General features: G+C 48.0%; 1 protein-coding gene across 4 annotated transcripts in view; it reads left to right on the plus strand.

Moving 5' to 3' along the window:
- Positions 1–20,060, plus strand: part of THBS4 (thrombospondin 4) — a 50,146-nt gene extending 30,086 nt beyond the window's left edge. The window contains exons 10-22 of one of the 4 annotated variants that reach the window (XM_022593876.3): positions 3,029–3,181; positions 6,228–6,332; positions 7,252–7,359; positions 7,662–7,821; positions 9,130–9,248; positions 10,336–10,388; positions 12,916–13,109; positions 14,461–14,639; positions 15,285–15,333; positions 15,427–15,623; positions 16,256–16,428; positions 18,833–18,972; positions 19,525–20,058. In XM_022593876.3, coding sequence (XP_022449584.1) covers positions 3,029–3,181; positions 6,228–6,332; positions 7,252–7,359; positions 7,662–7,821; positions 9,130–9,248; positions 10,336–10,388; positions 12,916–13,109; positions 14,461–14,639; positions 15,285–15,333; positions 15,427–15,623; positions 16,256–16,428; positions 18,833–18,972; positions 19,525–19,586 — 1,692 coding nt within the window. In that variant the 3' untranslated portion in view covers positions 19,587–20,058. Of the gene's footprint in view, positions 1–3,028; positions 3,182–6,227; positions 6,333–7,251; positions 7,360–7,661; positions 7,822–9,129; positions 9,249–10,335; positions 10,389–12,915; positions 13,110–14,460; positions 14,640–15,284; positions 15,624–16,255; positions 16,429–18,832; positions 19,284–19,524 lie in introns of those variants that run through there. The other 3 variants (XM_089909064.1, XM_089909065.1, XM_089909063.1) reach the window with 3 other exon arrangements.
- The last annotated feature ends 382 nt before the right edge of the window (positions 20,061–20,442 follow it).

A 20,442-nucleotide genomic window follows, 5' to 3' on the forward strand; every position in this document is an offset into this window, starting at 1 on the left:
AAATCAGCTGTTAACCTTATGGGAGTTCCCTTGTGTGTTATTTGTTGTTTTTCTCTTGCTGCTTTTAATAATTTTTCTTTGTCTTTAATTTTTGCCAATTTGATTACTATATGTCTCCGTGTGTTTCTCCTTGGGTTTATCCTGTATTGGACTCTCTGCACTTCCTGGACTTGGGTGGCTATTTCCTTTCCCATGTTAGGGAAGTTTTCGACTATAATCTCTTCAAATATTTTCTCTGGTCCTTTCTCTCTCTCTTCTCCTTCTCGGACCCCTATAATGCGAATGTTGTTGCATTTAATGTTGTCCCAGAGGTCTCTTCAACCTCCCAGAGGTTGTCTTCATTTCTTTTCATTCTTTTTTCTTTCTTCTGTTCTGCAGCAGTGAATTCCACCATTCTGTCTTACAGGTCACTTGTCTGTTCTTCTGACTCGGTTACTCTGCTATTGATTCCTTCTAGTGTAGTTTTCATTTCAGTTATTGTATTGTTCATCTCTGTTTGTTTGTTCTTTAATTCTTCTAGGTCTTTGTTAAACATTTCTTGCATCTTCTCGATATTTGCCTCCATTCTTTCCCCGAGGTCCTGGATCATCTTCACTATCATTACTCTGAATTCTTTTTCTGGAAGGTTGCCTATCTCCACTTCATTTAGTTGTTTTTCTGGGGTTTTATCTTGTTCCTTCATCTGGTACATAGCCCTCTGCCTTTTCATCTTGTCTATCTTTCTGTGAATGTGGTTTTTGTTCCACAAGCTGCAGGATTGTAGTTCTTCTTGCTTCTGCTGTCTGCCCTCTGGTGGATGAGGCTATCTCAGAGGCTTATGCAAGTTTCCTGATCAGTGTTGGGCTTTTGAATTAATGTTTATTGAATAAAATATTATCATTCTAGTATTTTTTAAATAGGAAGAGCTTTTTAGTTTGTATTAATAGTTCAGTATTCCAAAATATGCATTTTACTCGTGACAACACAATTCCCAAATGGTATTCATTATTTTCATAGGACTTCTCAAAAGTCATTTGTATTAAATTAAAATGCCTAACGCTTAATGGGTTGAAATTTTTTTTTAACATCTTTATTGGGGTATAATTGCTTTACAATGGTGTGTTAGTTTCTGCTTTATAACAAAGTGAATCAGTTATACATATACATATGTTCCCATATCTCTTCCCTCTTGCGTCTCCCTCCCTCCCACCCTCCCTTTCCCACCCCTCCAGGCGGTCACAAAGCACCGAGCTCATCTCCCTGTGCTATGTGGCTGCTTCCCACTAGCTATCTACCTTACGTTTTGTAGTGTATATATGTCCATGCCTCTCTCTCGCTTTGTCACAGCTCACCCTTCCCCCTCCCCATATCCTCAAGTCTGTTCTCTAGTAGGTTTGTGTCTTTATTCCTGTCTTACCCCTAGGTTCTTCATGACATTTTTTTTCTTAAATTCCATATATGTGTGTTAGCATATGGTATTTGTCTTTCTCTTTCTGACTTACTTCACTCTGTATGACAGACTCTAGGTCTATCCACCTCATTACAAATAGCTCAATTTCATTTCTTTTTATGGCTGAATAATATTCCATTTGGGTTGAAATTTTAACTAATCAGATTTGGCTTTTATTCCTGAAAGTTCCTGTTGACTCTTTCCAAGGTGATAGGTGTAGCACAGTAGACTGTCAATGAAGGAACTATTGGCTCCAGGTGTGACTGCTTCTCATTTACTGTATGTTCCTGGGAAAGGTTTTTAATCTCTAGGTTCCTAGCTTCCTTATATGTCAAAGCATTTTATAAATATCAAGTCACTTATTTTAATCCTCACAACAAACCTGTCAATAGGCACTATTATTATCCCCATTTTACAGTTGAAGAAACTGAGGCACAGGAAAGTTAAATAATTAGGCGAAGGCCACACATCTCATAAGACATCCAGTCTGGCTGCAGAGCCCTGTTCTTATCCACAGTGCCTAGGAATATACTGGGACTTATTAGCTTTTTAGCTTCTTAGCTTTTTACCAGGACAAAGCTAGTCTGCAGAAATGGATTTGGGAGACACTGACATGAAGGTAATAACTAAAGCCACTCAGGGAGAGGAAAAGTAGACAGTGGAACTGTCTACAAAATAGAACTCTAGAAAACCTCAAAAATGAAGGAGCAGGCAAAGGAAAAAGAGCAGAGAAACAAAGAAAAGGAAAGAACTGACCAAAGGGAGTCTTCCAATGAGGCTGACAGATCAAGAAAAATCATTGGAGAGAATTCCCTGGCGGTCCAGTGGTTAGGATTCTCCCAGGGCCTGAGTTCAATCCCTGGTTGGGGAACTAAGATCCCACAAGCCCTGCAGTGTGGGCAAAATAAAATAATAATACTTGGAAAGCATCTTTTGGATTCAGTGAGTCAGGGGTTGTGAGTGACCAAAATCATTGAATTGTGTAGTTTATGTGGATGTCTTTCATGATATGTAAAGTCTATCTCAGTAAAAAAGAAAAAAAAAGAAGTCAAGCTTGCCCCGGAAGTGCCATCGCAATGGAGCTGACAGCTCACTTGCCAGGTTTCTTTCACAGCACCCCACCTCATCAAGAATTCTCAGTGCAAGGCCAACGACATTTCTCTGTTCCTTTGTCACTTGATTGTTAAAAAAAAAAAAAGCCAAATGAACATTAAAAACAATTTTCTCATTTGCTTTTTTACCAAACCGTGTTCTTTGTCCCCAGAGTAAATTTTCTCACTCCACCTCCCAGGACTTCACTGGAGTTTTCAGCCCTTTCCTCCTTGCCCTCCACAGTGGAGCCGGCAAGTCAAAGTGGCTCACTGGCCAGCCTTCTCCCTTCGATTGTGTTCCTTCATGTCTCCGTGGCCTGCTGTGGCTTCCAGTCTGGTAGTGTCTCCCCCAATACTCACACAGTGTTAGAAGACATACACATAAGCAGAGGCAGGCATGGGGCTCACTTCATCCTGGCATCGAGTACATGTAAAAATAGACACAAGCGCCGTACCTTTGCTCACAGGTCTGAGGCCCTGGCTCACCGTCTTGCTCTGCTCCTTACAGGGATCTTATCGCTGTGGGCCTTGTAAACCAGGGTACATTGGTGATCAGACGAGGGGATGCAAAATGGAAAGAAACTGCAGGAATCCAGAACTGAACCCTTGCAGCGTGAACGCACAGTGCATTGAAGAGAGGCAGGGGGATGTGACATGCGTGGTAAGTTGTTTGCTACTTTCTTTATCATTTTCCCCCTTCCATTTGAAACACCATGCCTCTCTGGTTTCTACTTGCTTCAGGGTAAAAGTACTCAAGAATGAAAACAATTCCATCAAAGTAAACAAAGGATGTAGTAATAACAGAGTCAGCTGAGTTTGTGGGGAGCAATCTGAAGTCCACCTGACCATCAGCCACCCTCTTTCTCTCCCTCTTGGCCGTGGGTCGGCACCATCCCCTTGGGCACCTCGGTGGTGGAGCCCCAGCTCCCAGCCACCCCCTCTGGAAGGCCCAAGAAGTGAACAGCCGGAGCGGAAGGAGCCTCCTTCCCTCCCTTCCGACTGCTGCCCTTACTGTCCTCACCCTGAGGGCATCCAGTTTCAAAATCTGGCCTCATACTCCAGGAAGTGAGCCACAGTGGAGGGGTGGTGGGCTGCTCTTATAAACCCTGGGAGGAAACCTCCCATCTTCCGCAGCACCCTCTGTTCTCTGTGTCCACCTCGGCCGGGTTCAGGAGTAGCTCAGTGGGTGCTCACTCTCCTTCCCATGCGGTTCCCCACCCGGGAGCCGGCCTGGGGAGGAGGAGGTGGGTAGAGGGCAGGGCAGTTGCAGCCTTGCAAGGGTCTCCCACCAGGCAGGTGTGTAGTGGACCCTTGGCGAGGAATGAGGTTCATGCCTGCCATCCATCCTGCCCTGGAGTCCTGGGGGATTCTAGGCGCTGTTCAATCAGCCATCTTCAGCCACTCACCTCCCCAGGGAGCCAGGCCCTTTAGAGTTGGGGGCTCATAGGTTCATGGCGATCACCCTGAGCGGCAGGATGGATCCTGGGAGACTTTTTCTCTCTTCTTTATACCTCAAACTCAGACTCCCTTACCTTCATGTTCTCAGAATTTTCTACAATGGGCATATCATTTTCAAATAGGAAAAATGAGAAGAATCAAAACTAAGTTAGAGAAATAACTGTAATGGCACCAGCTCTCTCCATCAACACAGATAAATTGTAACAAGATACTGATGAGGGAATGGGCTGGGTTCAAGGGGGAGAAAAAAATCAACAGTTCCTCTAATTCCTGTTGATGGGGCATGTTTATTCCCATTGAGAGGCAAGCGTATATCTATGTTTAAATCCTCATTTTCTGTGAACAAATTAACAATTCCCCTGGGATGGTGGGTGATGAGGCTCTTCATGTGTTTTGTTTTTTTTCCCTTAATGTGTTTTTGAATTCGTGGTAAGGCACAATGACAGATGGTAAAGGATTAATACACTTGGTGTGACTACTAAAATAATTTAATCTGCCAGAAAATGGCTCATTAAAAACATACTTGTTCCTAGAGGAAATCTTTTCTTCATTAAAATGAGTCAAGGACCATACCCCACGGCTGAGCTCTCCAGGCCCTCTGAAGGCCCTGCTGAAGCAATTGTACAGAAATAGGGCTAGTTGCTGGGAGGGGTGTCTTTGGATTCTGCCTTCTACACCTCTGGTTGCAGAAGCGGGGTGCACAAGATTAAGAACAGCCAGGCTGCAGCTTAGGAAGTCACTGGTCTTAAATCACGTTATTTTGATTAACGAGGGCAGGAAATTTAACATTTACTCATGTAAAGTTTCTTTTTCCTTGGCCCTTTTCCCCCGGCTCTTACCTGCCCCTGCCTTGCTGGTTCCCTGTCATTTTCCAGGCCCCCTTGTCTCCTGTTCCTTCTGCAGTTCTGCCTGCCCCTCCTCGGGCACCTATCCTGCTCCTGAGCTGAGCTCCCAGGTGCCACCTCATACCCAGGACACCGCTTATGGAAGGATTTCCTTTCTCTTGGGTTTATCATTCATCCTTTAGCCAGGCCAGCTATATGGAATATCAGAGGGAGAACTCAAAGTGCATGTTAACCAAATACATGTGGCAGAAAACATTGAACTGGGACAGTCTTGAGTTCAAGTCCCAGCTCTGAGACCTTGGGCAAGGGACTTAGCCACTCTGAGCTGAGTCGACTCTTTTGTAAAATGGGATAGTGATGACCTTGCAGCATCATTGTAAGGACTGGAGATAATGCTTATAGAGTCCGGTATAGAATAACTGTTATTTTAATGCCTCTTCTGCTGACAATGAAGGCTTGCTCTCAGCAGCTGGTGGTGGCACGGAACTTGGGTAGACTTTTCCAGAAACGTAGAGAACATGCAGACCCAGCACTACACCTGTGGGAATCTTCACCTGTTAAAAGATATGAGTAGAGGTAAAGCACTTTGGAAGGTTCCTGCTGTGGTGGAAATTGATCTAGAAGACCATTAGATGCAGAGATACGACTGTGGCTCCAGAATGCTAAGGAAGGTGCCACAGCAGCCACTCCACCCTTGTGTGCATTCATCTCCATTGGGAGAAGAAATTGGATAATCATATGGAGAACATTTTGACAATAATTCAAAAGTACAAATACCCTTGAACCAAGAATTTCATACTAAGAAGCCAGTACATGTGCAGAATGATAAATGTCCTCAAATTCTTTGTGGCAGCATTGTTTGCGACAGAAAAAGGTTTTAACGACTTGACAGCGACCAGTAGGGGACTGGTTGAATTAATTGAGGTGCATGCATTCCACTTTATGTATGTTATATCTGTGCCCATTAAAAAGGAAGACACTAATCTACGTGTGGTAATATGAAAAGAGCTCTAAGATATAATGTTAATTTTTTAAAAATTCAAGGTACAGAGCAGCGTTTATATGTGTGCTACCAATTGTGCTGAACGACAAAAAGAGAAAAAGAACGTATGTGTGTTTGCTGATCTCTGCCCAGCATGTCTCTGAAAGTATTCATGAGAGCAGATTGCCTTGATTCCTGAGCCAAGGTGCAAGAGCAGGAAGGAGTTTTCACTCTCCCTTTGTACTTTTTGAATTTTGAAGCATTAGACTATTCAAAACACAGTTTAATAGTTTTAAAATCCTGCGAACAAAGCTTTCTGGCCCTCCCTCTGGGGATGCACACACAGGAGCAGAGGCCCCTGTCGGACCCTGGCCTCCCACCAGGCTCAGCTCCTGGACTCTTGACGGGTTTTTCCTTCACAGTGTGGGGTTGGCTGGGCTGGTGACGGCTACATCTGTGGAAAGGACATGGACATTGACAGCTACCCTGACGAAGAATTGCTGTGCTCTGCCAGGAACTGCAAAAAGGTAAGGCGGTCGAGCAGGAGAAAAAAACACACACACACACACACGCACATGCACGCACACTCTGTGGCTTTCCAAAGCCACATCTTATATGGGGCAGAGGTTCTGTGGCTTCCATTTAAAATTGTATTTTTGAAGTAGCTGCATCTCAAATGTAGCAAAACAGCCATCAACAATAAAGCCAGACAGGTAGGGACTTCCCTGGTGGCACAGTGGTTAAGAATCCGCCTGCCAATGCAGGCGGAGACACAGGTTCGAGCCCTAGTCTGGGAAGATCCCGCATGCCGTGGAGCAACTAAGCCCGTGCACCACAACTACTGAGCCTGCGCTCTAGAGCCCGTGAGCCACAACTGCTGAGCCCACGTGCCACAACTACTGAAGCCCGTGAGCCCGTGTGCCTAGAGCCCTACTCCGCAACAAAGAGTAGCCCCCGCTCACCGCAACTAGAGAAAGCGCGCAGCAATGAAGACCCAACGCAGCCAAAAATAAATAAATTTATTAAAAAAAAAAAAAAGACAGGTACAGGCAGAAATAGTTTTTGACTTAAGACAGATGGAGATGGGGATGGGGGAAATGGGGAGAAGTTGACGAAAGGGTGCAAACTTTCTGCCATGAGGTGAATAAGATCTGAGGATCTAATGTATAACATGGTGACTATAGTTGATAACACTACTGTATAGTTGAAATTTGCTAAGAGTGTAGAACTTAAATGTTCTCAGCAAAAAAAATGGGGAGATAAACATGTGAGGTGATGCATATGTTAATTAACTCAATGGGGGAATCCCTTCACAATATCAACGTATATCAAATCATCACATTATACACTTTAAATGTCTTGCAATTTTATTTGTCAGTTATACCTCAATAAAGCTGAAAAAATACAAATGTAGATGTGTCTCTGAGCTGTGTTTCTCCAACTTAGGACAACTGCAAGTATGTGCCAAATTCCGGCCAAGAGGATGCAGACGGAGATGGCCTTGGAGATGCTTGTGACGAGGATGCTGATGGAGATGGGATCCTGAATGAGCAGGTAGGTACCTGCTTTGCTGGGAGGGCCTATGAATTGCCACGTACCAGGGATGGTGGAAGAAAGGCCGTGAAGTCAACTATTTATATTAATCATCCCGATTGTCTGTTTCCATGCCTGCGTTCCCATGGCACTGCAGTTTTTTATTCTAAGATTCTGAAATGTTTATAAAACTGATGAACTTGTGCCTCCTGAGTTGCGACATCTCATGCCAGTCGGGGGAAGGTTGGCTGGCATCCACCACAGGACCAGGCACACAGTGGGGATTCACTAAAAGAGTTAATGTCGGTCTTTTGATCCTTTAGGACAACTGTGTCCTGACTCACAATGTGGACCAGAGGAACAGTGACAAAGATATGTTTGGGGATGCCTGTGATAACTGCCGGAATGTCCTAAATAATGACCAGAAGGACACTGATGGGGATGGAAAAGGAGATGCCTGCGATGATGACATGGATGGAGATGGTGGGTGTGTCTTGCTTAGTCTTTTACTTGGGACTCATTTGTCCTTTTTCCCCTTGTTCTCTCTTAGGAGCAGGAATAGAATGACTGACTCTGAGGGCCTTTCCGCTCCAGGGGGTTCCACATGGCCTGTGCCTGGCGGCCCCAAGGCCCACTTGTTTCTGTGGAAGAAGAACCCTGGTGTTCTGGGAACTCTACATCATTGCCAGCAACTGTAGGAATCCCTTCGAGCAGTGTCTTGTCAGGGATGTGACTTTGTAGGGCATCTGTCTTCCCAGACTGCAGCTTTCCTCCCTCCCCACCATCCTTCTCATGCATAAGGGTCCTGGAAGTGGAGGATTGAGGTAGAGGGGCTAAGCAGTGTCATGGGCTGCAGCCCTGGGTCAGGCTCCTCCTGCAGAGACTCAGGCATTTCCCAGGAGCCTGGGAAGAGCTGTCAGGCAGGGCGGCTACATCAGCCAGCTCCAGGGTCCACTGAAGGGGCCTCGTATTGTGGTCTGTGTGAATAGCACCTCTGGAGCACAACTCTGGAGCCTCACAGGCCGTGAGGGAGGACGTTTGTTCCTGTATAGCTTCCGTAACATATAGGTGACTATCATCAAAGTATAGGCTGGATCCGATGGTTTCTGAAAAACACATCACAACACAGGACCTTGAAGGAATTTCCTTTTAGAAATACACTACACCCACCACTAACCAACACACACCCCACACTCCAGACTATTCACATGTCTCTAAAACACGATCCCACCTTCTATAAGCCTGACTGATGGTAAACCAGCTCAGCGAAACAAACAAAAAACACCCCGAGTTGTAGCATTTGCCAGTTTCCATTATGTAAATACCACTCCCACCATCACTGGTTCCAAGGTACCAAGAGGAGATGACATGATTGAACGGGAAGCTGGGGAGAAATGGGTATGACTGGCCTGACTCCAGCACACCACTGCCTGAGCCCCGGGGCCCTTGTCATAGCTCACACACCCGTGAGGTCCTCCCTCTCCAGGGTCGGCCCACCTAGCCCTCATGACCCCCTCATCTGGTTGCAGTGATAGCCCTTGATATCTTCAACAAATTCTAACTCAGTGGATAAATGCCTTAGGTCATTCTTCTTTTAAGTCTCCCAGAATCCATCCTTTGACATTACCTCCAGGTAACTGCTGGAAAAGGTATGGCTGTCTGAGGATGGCCCAGGCAGACATTACCTACTGTGTGCCATGTGCTGGCCTGATCTCTACAGCACCTGGAAGTCTGTGCTCCAGACCTTTCTGTGATGTTCACCTGACTCAGGGAAGCATTCCTTTCTCATAGGAATAAAAAACATCCTGGACAACTGCCAGAAAGTTCCCAACCGTGATCAACAGGACAAAGATGGTGATGGCGTGGGGGATGCCTGTGACAGCTGTCCTGATGTCAGCAACCCTAACCAGGTTAGCAGGATCCAGGGGCATCCAAACTCTAGGCTGAACTGCCCAATGCAGAGACTCGTGTAAGACACGTGTCTGGAAGAACCCAGCCGAGCCCGCCAGCCCGGTTCTTTGCTGTTGCCTTATACCTAACAGCAGAGGTGGTGAAATTGTATACTTAAGCCTGGAGGTGATGGGAAGAACATTACAGGAGATCTGAGGCCTTCTGGACTAATCTCACAGGCTGTGAAGTCCCTGTGAGGTTAGGAATAGGAGTTTTTGGGGTTTCTTAAAATTTATTTGGCTGCGCCGGGTCTTACTTGCAGCACGTGGGCTCTTCGTTGCTGTGTGCGGGATCTTTAGTTGCAGCATGCAGGATCTAGTTCCCTGACCAGGGATCAAACCCGGGCTCCCTGCATTGGGAGCACATGCTGGACCTGGTGGTCCCTGCTGGACCACCGGGGAAGTCCCAGTAATAGTTTAATGATGCCCAAAACAAGTTGGGTTTTTTTGCTGAAAGGAAAATGCAATGTGGAAATTAACCATTGGGAGCCTCATGTCCCTTTCATGCCCAAATCCCAACAACAGTCTATGCATGGACATTTCAGATTGGGATCAGTCAGCGATGTGCTGTTTCCCTTCTCTCTCCTCCTTCCTGTCTGGATAATTGGATATGATGTGTCACTTATTTTTAAAGCCCTGAGAGAGGGGCGTCATTATTGCCCTCTGACTCACTCCCATTCTGGCTCAATTCCAAAATGCAGAAGCAAAGCAAAATCTGTTTGCCTTGTCCCCGTGCCTGTGGCTGGCTCCCTTCCGACCCGTGCCAGAGTGCCACGTCTCCACCTGCCACCATGCTGCCCCAGCGCCCTTCTCCAATCAGCTCATCTGGTGTGTAGGCAGCCCATCCTTGGAGCTTGATATTTTGGAAGGCTTTTTTGAAAATTCAGCATTGTGCCTACACCAATATGGTGTTGTCCTTTTGCAGTTTGCACCACCCCAATTCCAGAGAAATAATTCCTGAGATCCAGTGATGATGGGCTGGGTCTGCCTTCTCTGGAACATTCTGTGCAGGCCCAGGGGTAAATAACACGTTTTGTTCTCTTTGCAGTCTGATGTGGATAACGATCTGGTTGGGGACTCCTGTGACACCAATCAGGACAGGTATGGCATGTTTCCCAGCTGCATAGGGCTGATGAAAATTCCAGAGAAAGTTTTCTCTTTCAGAGCTCTCCGTTGCTACCATGCTTTGGGATCTCTCTGGGCAGATTGAGTTGCTGGAGGGACAATAGCCCTGTCTTTGGTCAGGGTCACTGCACCTCCATGAATGGGGGACTTGACGGTACCAGGAGGGGCCACTAGGCACTCAAGCAACTGAGACTCTATCACAGGAGAGGCGGTGTAGCATCATGCTTTAGAGATGGGCTCTGGAGCGACACAGCTAGATATAAATCCCAGCTCCTCCACTTACACATCAGCTTACCTTAGGCAAGTTACCTCATGTCTCTGTGCCTCCATTTTCTCATCTGTAAAATGGGGATGGAAATGGAATGTAGCTCTTAGGACTATTGTGAAAGTTGAGTTAATTTATGGAAAGGACATATTACAGTTTCTGTTGCATAGATGTTAGCTCTTTTGCTGTTATATTCTTTCAGCTCAGGAAAGCTTCATCATCATCCCAAAATAGAGAGCTGTCAGTTTGCTGAGGGAATCACTGTTATTTCATTGTCCTTGGAATTTTTTCTTTCAGTTTTCTTTATTTGGGTGGAGTTGTTCTATGCAAATGAATGTTGTCAGCCCTTCTAGCCCCACATGGATGGAGTCCTACGTTAAGACACAGGGCTGGATCAGATGCTATAGGAACATCAAAAATGTAGGCATGGCCAGCTCTGCCCTAGAGGTACCTGCCGTCCAAGACTCTAAACCCTTTCCTCTCTGTAGGCAATCATAGGGGCAGCAGGACAGGGGTGAGAGAGGGAAAGGAGTCTAAAAGGCAAAGCAGGAAGAAACATAGCTGCCCTTCTCAACCTCTTCTCAGAGGCTTCCCTACAGGCAGCAGCTCCCAAGCCCAACCTTGCTCAAGGACAGCTCCTATCAAGTCCTTGTGCTCCGTGTCCTTGATGCACAGTACATGCCAGCTAAGTGAACGTCAACAGACTTCTCAGTCTCTGAGTCTCGATTTCTTCATCTGCAAAGTAGAGAGAATTAAATGCCAAGTGATGGTAAAAAAGAAAGATAATGTAGGTAAAGCTTCTACCTACAGTGCTGGCCCTCAGATGACCTGCAGAAAATGGTAACTGAGGTATTAGTGTTATCACAGCATGAGGAAAGGAGAGGCAAGTTGGAGACAGTTTGACATAGGATGTCTCCGTTTTTGAGGGGAAGGTGCGACTGGTACCCTGACAACGTCCCTCAATAATGTACATCAAGAATGTTCCCTGTTGTAGGTCATCCTGTGCTCTCAGTGCCATCTAAGTGATTTCTAAAATAGCCTGTCCCACCAGCCTCTAGATTTTCTGCCTAAAATAACTCATTCCACTACATTTTAATTCCCACAAACTTGAGGACAGAAACTGCTTGGTTTTGCATAAAAATGTTCAGGGCTATATGGAATGGCTGCTAATGGAAATAGCTCAATCTTATGATTTGGAAAGCAGCCCTGCCACATGCCCAGGAATTCCACTGTTGGAGTTGTGTCACCTTCTGCTTGTCAGGGTTGACCTCACTTTCTCTGGGAAGCATTGGCCTGAAGGGCAAGGACTGGCCCCTGGCTTCCCTTCCTTGTCCCACTGTGGACAGCATGGGGCAGTTGCTGGTCCAGGACGAGCTGTGGGTGGCGCCCGTGAAAGGAGTATCTGCTCAAATCCAGGGTAGCCGTGGGAGGCCTCCATCAACTCAGGGAAGCCTGGGGACAGGGCAGACTCATCCTCAGGTGGCCGTTAGGCCTGGAAAGAAGGAATGTCAGGTGGGCAGAGAACGAGGGTTCTGAGAAGTGCGTTAGCCCAGGGCCGAGCCCGGCCTACGTGCTCAGTTCTTGGGAAGGGTGGCCCTGCTGCTCCTGCCCTTCTCCCTGTGCATTCCCGTCTGACGCTTCTCAGGCTTACTGGCTGGGCATGGTGAAGAGTCACAGAAAAGGAAACACCTTAGGGCTTCCCAAGAGCCAGGCACTTAGAAGTATTTTTCCTATGTTAAAACGTAACATGCAAAATTCTAATCACTTAATCATTCAATCTTCCTAACAACCCTGTGAGGTAGGCTGTTATTATTCCCATGGTACAGGGGAGGATGCTGAGCCGTAGAGGGGTAAGTGTCATGTCCGGGGCCCGATGCTGGTGCGCAGCTGAGCCAGGACTCACAGCGGGCAGCGAGTCCACTGCCCCTCACTTTGTTCCCCTCCCACTTTCTCTGTTGGGGGTCACAGTCATGCCCGGGGACTGAAAGGAGCATCTGGTCACCAAATCACAGAAATAGGCCCTTATTTTGAATAGAAAATGATCTACTTGTTTCAGCAGGTTGGAGAAGTGGGAAATGGTCTCTGAGGCCCATAAGGCAGCCTCATCTAAGGACCTGTGGGGGTGATGAAAGACCAAGCCCGGTTAAGACCCCAAACCCAAACTCTCCCTCCTGAGAACTGGACTCTTCGTGTCCTCTGCTGAACTGGGACGCAAACCCCCTCTCCTTTCTCCCACAGTGATGGAGACGGGCACCAGGACAGTACAGACAACTGCCCCACTGTCATAAACAGTGCCCAGCTGGACACTGATAAGGATGGAATTGGTGACGAGTGTGACGATGATGATGACAATGACGGCATCCCAGACCTGGTGCCCCCTGGACCAGACAACTGCCGGCTGGTCCCCAACCCTGCCCAGGAGGACAGCAACAGTAAGTGGGCTCAGCCCCGGGCTCCCTTCAGCCAGGCACATGGTGGCCCACCTCTGCCAGGGCCCCAGCTTCTCTGAGCAGCCACAGCTTGTGTGGACGGTAGACATCTGCTAGACACCAGTCTCCAACTGTCAGATAAGAGCTGCTTCCGCGCAGCCCTAGGATGAGATCACACGGGGCAGGGAAGCAGCCACGTGCTGCTCGGGGCTTGGAGAGCTGATCCACCATCTTGCCCGTGCCTTTCACCAGAGTCACAGGGCAGGAGCGGGATGGAGGGGAGGGCACCGCAGCGCTGCGTGATGCCTGATGCCAGCAGGGGCCAAGCTGTTAAGGAAAGGTATGCACAGAGCCAGCAATGAGACAGCAGAGTGGTGAGGGCACGTGGCGGTGCGTTGGTGAGGGCATGCCCATCCCAGTATGCAAATTCAAATTTTAATACCATCTGTCAGCTGGACAAAAGACACTGGGCTATATTCAGCCTAAGGATCACTGTAAATTCTGCTTAGATTTTGGTGACCATAATTTCCCTGCTTTTTATGCATCATAGTCCAGAAAGTACTGTAGACATTTGCTTACGTAAGGTCAGGCTTAAGATCCACCAGTTGGGGCTTCCCTGGTGGCGCAGTGGTTGGGAGTCCGCCTGCCGATGCAGGGGACGCGGGTTCGTGCCCCGGTCCGGGAAGATCCCGGAAGATCCCACATGCCGCGGAGCGGCTGGGCCCGTGAGCCATGGCCGCTGGGCCTGCGCGTCCGGAGCCTGTGCTCCGCAACGGGAGAGGCCACAACAGTGGGAGGCCCGCGTACCGCAAAAAAAAAAAAAAAAAAAAAAAAAAATCCACCAGTTTGGTGAAACCCCTGTCCTAGAGGACAGCCAGGGTTTCCTGTCAGGTCAACATTGAAGTGTACTTTTTTTTAAGTTTTTTTTTTTTTTGTGATGTGGACCATTTTTAAAGTCTTTATTGAATTTGTTACAATATTGCTTCTGTTTTTTGGCTGCGAGGCATGTGGGATCCTAGCTCCCCAACCAGGGATCGAACCCGCATGCCCTGAATTGGAAGATGTGGTCTTAACCACGGGACCACCAGGGAAGTCCCTTGTCAGGTCATCTTTGGACAGTTGCCCTCCACTCTGTCCCTAGGAAGTCCTTTTGATCACCTGCAGTGGGGTTCACCAACCCACCACGAGGACCGCGGGGCCGGCTCAGACACGGCTGATTCCAGGACTCCTCGCTCCACGTGGAGCTGGGTCTTGGGCTCTCTCTGCTCCTTGCCCAGCCCCCTCTGTCACGGAGCGGGTGGCTTGAGGGTAGTAGGCATTACTGAACTGATCCCCTCCTCCTCCACCCCCGCAGGCGACGGCGTGGGGGACATCTGCGAGACAGACTTCGACCACGACCAGGTCATCGATCGGATCGACGTGTGCCCGGAGAACGCAGAGGTCACCCTGACCGACTTCAGGGCCTATCAGACGGTGGTCCTGGACCCTGAAGGGGACGCCCAGATCGATCCCAATTGGGTGGTCCTGAACAAGGTGAGGGTCATGCGGTTGGCACCGGCTCAGCGTTGCCTCTCGACACAGGCCCTTCTGAGAGTACTGGGTAAATTTTGAGGGTGCCGACCTCCAGCCAGGTGCTGTTCCGCGTCGTGTTTGTTCCTCTCAACAGCCCTGTGACAGAGCTCTTTCATTAGCCTCGTTTTACAGGTGATGAGCTCAAGTGTTACAAAGCTTGAATGATTACTCAGGGTAGCACTGCAGTTAAGCAGCTGAGATTGCTGGATTTGGGACCTAGGCAGTCTGACCCTAGAGCCATGCTTCTAATCTCCGCAGCAGATGCTCCGGTGTGTCCTCCTCCCTGTGGACCTGAAGAAGACAGGCACAGAGAGGCTTCGTAGGTTTTCCAGTGTCACCCAGGAGGTCACATTCATTAGAAGCATATGTTCTCTAATTAAGGGTTTATTGACTCAGCTTAAGTGACAGTTTTAGCAAAACTATTTCTACTTAGCTTTGAGGGTTTTTTGTTTTTTTTCTAAGGGTACGCTTTCTTTGAGCACATAACAAGGTAGAGCAGTTCCTCAGATAATGAAATCTTTACATGGAGGTCTGAGGTTCTGGGCTTCTCTGAGATTATTCTACCCCCTCCAAGGTTAATCTTAACCCCTTCAACTCTCTCTGCAGGGCATGGAGATCGTGCAGACCATGAACAGCGATCCAGGCCTGGCAGTGGGTACGTCCAGGGCCTCATCACCACTGGTACAGAATTCACTCTTTCAAGCTGGTGTGGCTTGTCTGTTTTCCTCATCTATTTTGATCTTTACAGGGTACACGGCTTTTAATGGAGTGGACTTCGAAGGGACCTTCCACGTCAACACCCAGACGGACGATGACTATGCTGGCTTTATCTTTGGTTACCAAGACAGTTCCAGCTTCTATGTGGTCATGTGGAAGCAGACAGAGCAGACGTACTGGCAGGCCACCCCGTTCCGAGCTGTTGCAGAACCTGGCATTCAGCTCAAGGTACGCATCTCCCTTTCCTCTGGGCCCTTCACCCACCTTTTAAATTCTGTGTTCTCCCATATGGCATTTATCCATCTAAGGAATTGATGCATTTGTGCCAGCATTCAAGTTAGGGAACACTGGAGCCCATCCAGGGCCTTGCCTTCACTCCTGCGTACAAGCTACATGCTTCCCTCTGGGTGACTGATGGTGAGAATGTCAGCCCCAGTAGGGGCCCAAGAGGTGGGGAGGACTTGGAGGTGCAGCTTCAGGCACACTCTTTTGGAAACTGGTATTGTGTCTCCTCGATGGGGCCAGCTTTGTACAGGAGGGCTGGGAGGCTACCTCTGTCACTCCTGCTGGGAGGAAAGGCACACTTCAGAGCCCTCATTGGCCAAATGTGGGGAGCAATGGATTTTCAGCAGGAAAAACATGGGCTGGGTTAGTGGAATACTGGCCAGTGCGGCTTACTGAAAGGCTGGGGGGAGCACCGCAGTAGAAATGGCACTTAAGTGTTTGTTTATGCTTTGTGTCCAGATCCAAAGCCACCAGATTGTAACCGTGAATTCCCACCCCGTCACCACCCCAGGGATGGAGGGTGCGGGAAGGGTGGTCTGTGTGTTCTGTTCTAAGACCTCACTCGTGTCGTCCAGGCCGTTAAGTCTAAGACGGGTCCAGGGGAGCATCTCCGCAACTCCCTGTGGCACACCGGGGACACCAGCGACCAGGTCAGGCTGCTGTGGAAGGACTCCAGGAACGTGGGCTGGAAGGACAAGGTGTCCTACCGCTGGTTCCTGCAGCACCGGCCCCAGGTGGGCTACATCAGGTAGGTGCAGCGCCCCCTCCTCACCGTGCACTTGAAGTAAAGCGCATCCTCCTCCTGCATCACAGAGCCTCCGCTTCCCTGAGCCGAGGGTCCCCGAGGACACGCTGGGACCTCAGGCTCCCAGAAAAGAGGTGGGAGGACGACACCTGGCTCAGACTGACCGCCTGGATGGTAGGGCCAAACTGGGGGTAGAAGGACCTTCTGTGGGGGAGGCCTTGGTACCAGGGCACCAGAACGGTGATTCCCCTCTGCCATGCTGACCCGTGTGAGGTGAGACGTGCACTGACTCTCCCATCCGCATCCCCATGTGGTCCCTCTATCATCACTTACCCCCAAACAAACAAACATTTCACGCTGCAGTGAGTCCCTCACGGTCTGATAAACTCCACGAGGGCAGCACCCATGTCATTTTATCTTGGTCTCCCCAGTGCCTGACACAGTGATGGCGTGTCCCACCCTCGGCATGAACTGGCCCTCATGTGAGCCGATGTAATCTCCCTTATTTCCCTGTAGGACTATTTAAAAAACAACTGTTCTCAGAAACTAGGATGCCTTAGCACTACATCTTTGAAATTTAGTCGGTGTACTTTTCTCTCTCATTCCTCAAACTTACAGATCAACACCCGTGCCAGCTTATGTAGCACTTTTAGGAAGGGTGCTGACTGCTTTCTGCTGCCTGGGGGCAAGGAAGCTGCTGAGTGGAAAAAAGCGAATCATGAGGGCTAGTTCATATTTCGTCCTTCTTTGAGACATTACATCAAATGTAATCTGTCTCACAGTAAGATGACCATGTTCTCAGCCCTATTTAGCTTAATGCCCCTTTTTTATGACATATTTTGAGATGCCCCCTCTGTGTCCCAAAATAAAATCATAGAAAATATAACCTACCTGCACATATTATTTTAGAGTCAATCTGATCCCTAATAGAGAAATAATAATTTATAACAAAATCGTGTAAATGCTTGGACACAGCCACACCCAACACAAAATGAGACAGACACTGGCACCGGTGCCTAGAATCACGGCAGAGGCAATGTCCTACTACAGATTGGTGTGTTGTAGACACAACAGTGGTAATGTGACTTTCTAAAATGGTGAACAGCTACAGAGAAGGACAAATATTGTATGACATCGCTTACATGTGGAACCTAAAAGGTACAAATGAACTGATTTACAAAACAGAAGTAGAGTCACATGTAGAAAACAATCTATGGTTACGGGGGGGGCGGGGAAGGGATAAATTAGGAGGTTGGGATTGACATCTACACACTACTGTATATAAAATGCATAACTAATAAGGACCTACTGTATAGCACAGGGAACTCAATATTCTGTAATGGCCCATGTGGGAATAGAATCTAAAACAGTGGATATATGTATAACTGATTCACTTTGCTGGACAGCAGAAAGTAACACAACATTGTAAGTCAACTATACGCCAATAAAATAAGTAAACAGCTTAATTGTTAAACAAAACAAAGTACAGCTGACCTTTGAGCAATTCAGGGGATCAGTTCCAGGACCCCGCCAGGGATAAAGACCTGCAGATGCTCCAGTCCCGTAGTCGGCCTTCCGTATCAGAGTCAACCACCTGGAGATCACGTAAAGTAGTATTTGGAAAAAATCCACGTATAAGTGGATGCATGCAGTTCAAGCCTATGTTGTCTCAGGGTCGACTGTACACAGGTTTTCAATTTACCCTGGAAAATCAGTCAATACCAGTGCAAAAACTACTTGATGTTCACAAGTGAGAGAGAGTTAGGTTCTAAGCCCAGATAAACAGTCTCTTCACCTACCCAAGGGTCTGGAGGAGCACCCCAAAAGTGTCTGGATGCAGGACAAGTTTTGATTTTTCTCTCCAGGGCCTTGTAAGCCACCCAGCACCCCTGGCCTCTGTCACTAAATGCCACGGTGACAGCTCAAAATGGTCCCACAAATGTCTCAAACCCTGCTTAGGGAGCGCCGTCCCTCCCGAGGAGAATCATTGCTCTGGGATTCCACCCAATGTTATCAGTTCGACCTAGAGAAAAGCAGTGGTTTTCAAGCATGAGGTCTGGACAAGGTAACTCACTGGACAGTGAAGTCACAGAGCCTCTTGGTCCTGAGTCGTACTGTGATCTCTTTAACTCATCAGCGAGCATCCAGCGAGTTGAACTCGGTGCCCAGCATCATGCTAGGCCTTTGGAGAGACAGAAGAGGGGAGATGTGGACAGGTGGTCGCTGACCTCATGGAGCTTCCAGTCTCGTAGGGAAAGGGGAACACGGGAGCACGATCCAGGTCTGTGAAAAGTGGAGTATGAAACAGCAAAGACGCAGGTGGATAAGAAGTGGGACCCCCTAGGTCTTACGACAGGCGCTTCCACCAACCTTGGTTGGAGACCCGCTCTGGCTGTGTTGTCCTCAGGGTGCAGTTTTATGAAGGCTCCGAGTTGGTGGCTGACTCGGGGGTCACCATAGACACCACCATGCGTGGAGGCCGGCTCGGCGTGTTCTGCTTCTCCCAGGAAAACATCATTTGGTCCAACCTCAAATATCGCTGCAATGGTAACGTACATTCTTGTCACTGCATACTATTACTACTAGAAAGAAAATCAAATAATGCCACCCTCTTGTATAGCGCACATCCCTTTCAGGAGCCACAAGCTCATGCCACATATTCCCGAAACCTGAGAATCCCTGTGTCATCCAAGTAAAAGGTAGATCTCATTTTTCCTATTTGATAGATGAGGAAATTGAGCCCCAGAGAATTAAACTGCTTGGCTTAGGACGTGGGTTCAGTGAGAGATTCAGGCAGGTTTAATTGACAGGCAGCCTTCATTTTCATACAGCTCACACATAATCATAAACTCAAAATCCATTCTGCGTGCAAATTTTCTTTAGGCCTGTGAATGAGCACTCCTGGGCTTTAAGCCAACAATTTGCAAAGCAGCTGGCGGTAGAAAATGGCTGCCGCGGGTGTGGCGTGAAGTGGTGTCTTTGGGGGCCTGCTGGGTGGGCTGACAGCAACCCCTACAGGATGCCTCCCAGCGTGAGATGCACCAGGATGCGGGCTGGAGAGAGCCTTCCTAATCCCCCTGTGCCTGTTCTCCTTTGCAGACACCATCCCAGAGGACTTCCAAGAATTTCAAACCCAGAATTTCGATCGCCTGGATAACTAAACCAAAGAAACAATCCGTGACTGCTTTTCCAGACACTGAAACCACATATTTTTTAACCTCCTACAACTTTCTTTATATACACTGTGGCTTTCTTTTGCCCACCCAAATATACCAAACTTTTTATATGAATGTAGCAATAAAGAAGAGAATTTCTAAAAACTGTGTTACCCAGATATCACTTGCACGTGGCTCAGGCTTTGATGATGTGTGTGCCGTTCTCTGTGGTGTCCACGTGCAACAGTCAAAAGGCTCAGGCCAGAGGTCTCATCTTCCGTCTCTCCAGTTAGCTTCACACAGAAGCCTCACAGTTCCGTGCTCACCTCAGCAGCCTCCTTATTCTGGGTAAGAAGCCTCAGAAACACTGCTGAGGGACACCTTTCCTATGAACACTTTTCCTGACCCATCCTGGGGCAGATTTGTCCAGTTCCTTCTGTTACCCTCGCCACCTCACACACACACCTTCTGCCCAGACTTCTATGCCAGCACTTTCAACACGGTTATTGTGCTTATTTATATATTTGGCTCCCTCTAGTGGAATATCAGCTAATTGAGAATAAAGGACCGTGCCTTAACTACAATCTGTATCATCTGAGTGCCCGACATGGAGTAGATATCCAGTAAATTTTTGGCTGGCTGGCTGCACGAATGCCTCTTAAGTAATAAGGACAATAGCGCATATGGATCATAGAAGCCCTCCTACAACTCAGAAAGCTGCTTACAACATACACTCTATATGCGGTGGTATCGGCAGCCTCGCCGTGTGTACGGGACAGAAACTTGCCTGATTTTTGCACTAGCCTTTCTCCCATTCCATTTGTTAGGCAAAGATCCAGGCAAATTTTTATAAGTTCCCTTA

The sequence above is a fragment of the Delphinapterus leucas genome, chromosome 3, assembly GCF_059928025.1.
Source record: "Delphinapterus leucas isolate spDelLeu-1000000601 "Yukka" chromosome 3, BTC_Dleu_Yukka2, whole genome shotgun sequence".
NCBI classification, from domain to species: Eukaryota; Metazoa; Chordata; class Mammalia; order Artiodactyla; family Monodontidae; genus Delphinapterus; species Delphinapterus leucas.